At 35.3% G+C, this 6221-nt stretch overlaps 1 protein-coding gene across 1 annotated transcript; it reads left to right on the top strand.

The window, feature by feature from the left end:
- The first annotated feature begins 1313 nt into the window (after positions 1 to 1313).
- LOC121261108 lies at positions 1314 to 5932 on the top strand. The gene is made up of 8 exons (XM_041163287.1): positions 1314 to 1573; positions 2431 to 2523; positions 2661 to 2728; positions 3599 to 3668; positions 4631 to 4752; positions 4856 to 4960; positions 5102 to 5201; positions 5480 to 5932. Exons 2-8 carry the CDS (start codon positions 2440 to 2442, stop codon positions 5654 to 5656), a joined length of 726 nt encoding a protein of 241 aa, XP_041019221.1. The 5' UTR covers positions 1314 to 1573; positions 2431 to 2439; the 3' UTR covers positions 5657 to 5932.
- Positions 5933 to 6221: the final 289 nt, after the last annotated feature.

The following is a 6221-nucleotide window of genomic DNA, read 5'->3' as shown; positions in this document are numbered from 1 at the left end:
GGTTCGTACCTGTATCTCTACTTTGGCAAAAATGATTTTTCTGCAATACTCAATCGTAACAATTAAAAGTTCAAACAAATAAACATGATCTCTCTCTCATCGAAATTTCAGATTCTCCCAAAGAACAGAAGCAAAGAAGAGAAAGCCTTTTTGATTAGATCTGTCTCACTCATCTCTGGTAATTTGCTTCTCTTCCCTTTACACTTTGTTAATTTAGCTTGAAAAATGAAATGAAATTTTTGAAAATAATAATAAGATGGTTTGTTAATAATAGTAAGATAGTTAGAGTTAAGTATTTATTAGATTTTAAAAAATAAGAAATAAAAAATTAAATAAAAATTATTATAAAATTAAAATATTATTAAAATATAATTATTTAATATTATTTTTGTTTTAAAATTTGAAAAATTTTAATTATTATTTTTTATTTGAAATTTTAAAAAAATTGTAATGGCTAATTTAAAAATATTATAATGATTAGTTTGAAAGCATTTGTATTTAAATGATATTTGAGAATGAAATAATATATGATACGGTAAGATGATATGAAATGAGATTAAAACTTTTTTTCAAATGTCCTTTTACTTTCTATCTCTGTTTCTAGTCAATGTGTACACAACGTTTTCTTGTTCCTTCTCTTGAGCATACTTTCAAATCTCTCTGTGCAATCTCATATACACCCATTCGAGTTTTTTTATTCGAGTCAGCGATTTCTCCTACGGAAATAATGATTTGCTCTCCTTATACTTATTTTTCTTTGTTATATTTTAGCCATTACATAACATTCAAGCATAAAATTATATGATTTAATGTGATATGTCATATTGTGAAATTATTTTTATTATAAAATAGATCTAATTAATTTATCAAATTATAAATTTACTTTATAAAATCTATTTACGTAGGTAGGACTTATCTTTTTATTTTCTAATAGTTAATCATGCCTTTTTTGTTTTTCTTCATTATATTTTCTTCCCCTACCATAAAATCTCCATTTTTTACTTGGTTTTGGGCGGAAAAAATGGGGAAAATTTTGGATTCGTTTGGGTCTTGGTAGAGGTCATAACCCGAATAATCGGGTGGACATTCAAACCACATTATACACCTGGATATGGGTTTGGCCGTTTGGGTATATCCCACAAGTGTACTCTTCAAACATTCAAGATGTCTGGTTAGTGGTTACACAAGTAGAGGAAAAGATTGTTAGAACGTAAAGATATTCCTTAACCGGATAGAAATACCTCCTTCTCAAATCCAATCAGCTGGGATTGATAGCCAAACAACCCTATCCTTGAACGGGAATAAGAATAGAAGAGTCCAGCAACCTGGTCGATTAACTTGTGCAAGTGTGCAACAAGACATCCTCATATTCCTATCAACGTCCCGTCCACCACGCAAGGCGCTCCCGACGGCTCGAACGCTCGGTCCCAGCCACACTAAACCACCGATGACAGTTCCGCAGAACTCGGGCGTACACCACTGCTCCGGACGGCGATGGGACTCCTCTGAAGCGTCCGAAGTATGAAGAAAACAATCCGCTTTATTCTGGAACGATTATACCGAATTCCTCCAAGTGAGTGCTGATATATATTATTTAAATCTTGAGTTTTTCGGAGGTTTATTTTTACTTTCTTATTTTATTTCATTTCTTTGAGGTGTCGGTTACCCAATTCAGTTACTTAGGGTTTTCTATATTCATGCAATTATACTCCTTCTGTGCTTTGTCAGATAGAAATCACAGGAATCGTTAATGAAATGTTTATGCGGGATCGATTTGTTTTTTTTGTTAAGATAAATTCCATTGCTTCTATTAAATGCTCTATTTATGTCAAGGTGGGATCCAATTAATTTGCATTCAGAAAAGGAAGGAACGGTTGATCAGAAAAGGTGGGGGGGGGGGGGGGGGGGGGGGGGGGGGGGGGGGGGGGGGGGGGGGGGGGGGGGGGGGAGGGGAATCGACAATCTTTGAGTTTATGCTGTTAATTTTTTTTATTAGATTTTCCTGTGCAAGATTTTTCGGAGCAGGTGTTTGAGAAGGTGCCTCATAGAGGTTTTATTTATAAGAACTGAAATCTTGATTTTCTATTATAAATGGACTCAGATGTTCGATGATATCATACCCTAGAGATAATATCATGGGCGTATGGTCAATTGTCGCTGCATTGATAGGTTAGGTTTCGGTTTCATTTTTGTGTAGATTTTTTTTTTATTTTTTTGTAGATATCTTTGTAGTAGGATACATACTATTACATTTTGTAATGCTCTAGAATTTTCCAAATGAGTGAGTAAATCTTGGTTCTCTAGTACTGGTATAAAAGAATACTTAGAGGCTTTTGATATTATAAGTGTGACCCCAAAATCGTAAAAATGTGACTACTTGAATTGCTTAGCTAGTTTGTCATTTACTTTCATGATTGTTCAACGCTCTAGGATTTTAAGATGGGGAGCAGTAAAACAGAAGTGAACTTGAGGAGGTTGCTCGCAGCTGCACCTCAGCAACAAAACCCGGCAAAACTTGCACATGTATGTCTAAAGATCTCTGAAGTGAAATTTTAATTCCACTATTTTTCTTCTTCCTCGAACGTTTTTTTAATATATCTTGTGGTTATAATTTTGGTGAAATACCTTTAATGAATGATATCAATCATGTGACTTTGCAGTATGTTGCTACATTACGAGAACAGTTAGAACAACTGGCTGAAGAGAGAACTCCTGAAGGCTTACCAAGGTCAGTATGGTCATTTACTTCCCTTTTCGGTTCTTTGCTTCTGCTGTTAGTTCCTTCTAGATTTTACTTTACTAGTATGAGTATTCTTTTGTAGCGATTTTGTGATTTCTGCCCAGGTCAGTCTAGGGATCCATTACTTTGAGGGTACCTTTTACCTTTAACTACCTTGATGCTTAGGTTCAAGGTACAAACTTGAATGTTAGTTTTGACTACCTGGAATTGTCCAATGGAATAAAATGTAGATACTTTCTGGCCCATCCAATTAGTCAATATTGTGTGAGGTCAGTTTTGGACCATGAAGCACTGTGTCAGTGACTTGTACAGGAATACCTAATATATCATGAGTCATAGACAAGAATGTTGAGGCCAATGGTTCTTGAGATGTAAGATTTCTTTTTATAGAAATGCTATTTGTAAGATTTAACCCTTCTGTTTGGGAATGTCTGGCTTCCTTTTTATAATGATTAATTGATTCTTCATTGTTAGTTTGTAAAATCACCACTTGTTCCAAAAGCTTAAATTGGTAGGAATAGGTATATTTTATTATTATTTTTATATTCTTAATAGTCCCCTCACGTGTGAGCCAGTCTCTTTCTCAATGAGTAGGCCCAACATGTGGAATATTTAATTAAATGGGTAGAGTGTAGAGTCGGGGTTCGAACTTAGAACCTTTGCTCTGATACCATGTGAAATCACCACTTTTCCCAAAATCTGTTGTTTGACAAAAGTCCTTTCTGATTTACCTTGCTTTTAAATATCTTCACTCTTGATTATTTGGAACTGCTAATTCAGGTGTTCTATTGACGATGCTACAATTCTTAGGGTTTCCATTTTATTTGTAATAAATATCTCTTGAACACATATGTACAGGGTTTCAAAGGCTATGGTGAACGATTATTCGGAGAAGATCGAAGTAATCGCTTCCAAATTAGCCCCATTGGTGCGTGCATATTAATTAGCAATCCTGCATGTTGGTTTCTATATGTCCCTAAGATTATGTTAACATAAATATGTTTCTGTTTGTATTGTTTTTTTATATAATTAGGATTCATATATTTGTTGAGTTTAGATGGGACCTTCCTCATGATCTAAATTAAATTATTCTAGGAAAATTTGATTGTTCTTACTTATCAAAAAAATTTGATTGTTCTATGATATATAATAAGAGAGTAATTTTTTTTTTCCCTGCATGAGCCAAAGATGCCTAAAGTACTTTGCATGCTGATGTCATTAAATTTGAGAGGCAAACCAGAACTATTTTTGGCGAACAAAACCCATATGAGTGGTTGGTCTGTAGTGATGGAAGTGTTGGGCATTTTGGTTGATTCCATATTTTTGAAGACTTCTTTTGGTAAGTGGTATATTGAAGTCTTAGGAATGAGTGGGATGGGCATTGAGCTCCAGAGAATCCCATGCTGTTTCTGGCATCAATGTGTTTCAATGAATTGGGATTTAAAGGAATAATGATTGGAATTTATATATGTTCATGCAAGGTTCAAGCTCTAAATTCATTTGAACCTAGTGGGCTCTGAACCAAGTACTTTCTTGTGTGTTGCTGTTATTCATTTCTTTTCACTGGTACGAAATCATAGCTCTGATTAGTAGTATGATTTGGAACAAGAATCATGTAGGTTATTAACTTTTGTATTTGTCTCGTCCTCTCCTTCATATGGTTAATCGTAGATCTCTTTCAAAATGTTGTTCCAATTGACGACACTTGGATAAAGAATGTAATATTCATTTTGGCACATTACTGATTCAGTGATTTGTTCCTGCTTTCACACCCTGCTTCCTTCTCCATAATCTCAATCTTATGTGATTGCCTTGTTTCTTTATCAACAAGTCATATGTAAATGCTACGTATGGAGGTTCTCGTTTCCTAACAACTTATCCCTTCTGCAGGCTACTCAGCCTGGTATGCAAGTATCTGAGGAGCCCTTTGCAAAGACAACCATCCATGAAAGCCCCAAAACAGGAGCAGAAAATCATGTTCTTCCTACTCCTGGACTAAGGAGAAGATTCGTGTATGTGAATCTGTGGTAGTTGGAATTAGCGTGATTTGGTTAAACTCCTTTGCTCATTTCTAGCCATGATGTTTTACTTTGGATAGTTTGGCTCATTGACTAGGCCTGGATCAAATACTGAAGATAGAATTCATGAAAATGCCGAGGCTGTTTCATCAGCACCTATCAAACTCGATGCTGCAGCACAAGCACACATTGAAAAACACAGGCAAGTATTTAAGCTTCTCTTGTTTTGCAAAAATGTATATTTGCATCTGTAAAAGCTAGGTATTGGTTATTTTTTCGCTCAAGCACTGTTCATAAAGCAATTTGCTGTTTTAAATCCTTTTTCCCTTCTCTCTTGCCACAGAAAGCTTCAAGAGGACTTGACTGATGAAATGGTTGGATTGGCTAAGCAACTTAAGGACAGTAGTCTCATGATGAGCCAGTCCGTGCAAAACACTGAAAAAGTAAAGTACCCACAATTTAAATAGATGTCTTAGTTCACTTTGATTATTTATAGTTGAATTAGATAAGATGCGTGGTTTTTATAAGTATGTTACTTGTTTAAAGAGAATTCTGGAAGAATTGATCATACATGTTCTGGAGGAGGTGGGGGAGGGACTTGTGAACTAATAACTTGAACTGTAATGATTGGATTTTTAATATTGGTAAATTAGTTTTACTTTATTCGTTTTAATGTTTTGGAGTTAGGTTAGTCTCATAACATGAGTATGGCTGGGTTCAGGTACTTGATTCTACAGAGAAGGCTGTTGAGCATAGCTTGGCAAGCACTGGCCGTGCCAATACACGAGCAATGAAGATATACTCTGAGACTTCCAAGACCACATGCTTCACATGGCTTGTGATGTTTGCGATGACATGCATTTTTGTCATGGTTGTGCTTCTGATTCGCGTAACCTGAAGTACTTGTTGTGTCAGCCATCCTAATCTTTCTTCCTGAGGTTTGTTCAACCCCATCTTTGAGATGATATTGGCAACCCCTTCGTATGTATAAGACTGTCCACATATGTATGTCAAGATACAGCGTTCAGATCTTAGTATAGTTGCACATCGCCTTTACATTTAATGCACGAGACTCTGATAAATGGCCACCCACTTTCGAAATTTACTTGTGTGTAAATACGTTCTCCTTTCGTGTGGAGGAGACAGCGGTTTCCAAAGAGATTCCCTTGCTTCACTTCTGAGCTCCCTACAGGATTCCCTTTCAGTTTGTAGCAATTTATTTTCAGAATTTATAATCATGTGTAGCAATTTAAAATCTTCGTAAATAGAGTTTCCTAATATCAAATTAGTCTTAGAAACAAAAAATAATTCTTTTACCAATACACGTATCAAATACGCTCTCATTTCCTACGTAGTTAGCGTAATAAACATTTCCCGGCGCGTCTTTCTTCAAAAAGAAATTCTATGTGAGTATTTTGTTTATGTGACGGGGCTATGTAGATATTATGGGTAAAAATCATCCT

The sequence above is a fragment of the Juglans microcarpa x Juglans regia genome, chromosome 4D (genome assembly GCF_004785595.1).
Source record: "Juglans microcarpa x Juglans regia isolate MS1-56 chromosome 4D, Jm3101_v1.0, whole genome shotgun sequence".
In the NCBI taxonomy this organism is placed as follows: domain Eukaryota; kingdom Viridiplantae; phylum Streptophyta; class Magnoliopsida; order Fagales; family Juglandaceae; genus Juglans; species Juglans microcarpa x Juglans regia.
Note: the sequence above shows the minus strand (reverse complement) of the source record. Positions and strands in the feature narration are given on the sequence as shown.

Excerpts from the sequence above, each read along its gene's own strand:
- LOC121261108 (XM_041163287.1), top strand. The coding sequence starts at position 2,440 with ATGGGGAGCAGTAAAACAGAAGTGAACTTGAGGAGGTTGCTCGCAGCT. Across the intron at positions 3,669-4,630 it reads CTTCCAAATTAGCCCCATTG|GCTACTCAGCCTGGTATGCA; the intron begins GTGCGTGCATAT and ends TCCCTTCTGCAG. Across the intron at positions 5,202-5,479 it reads CCGTGCAAAACACTGAAAAA|GTACTTGATTCTACAGAGAA; the intron begins GTAAAGTACCCA and ends GGCTGGGTTCAG.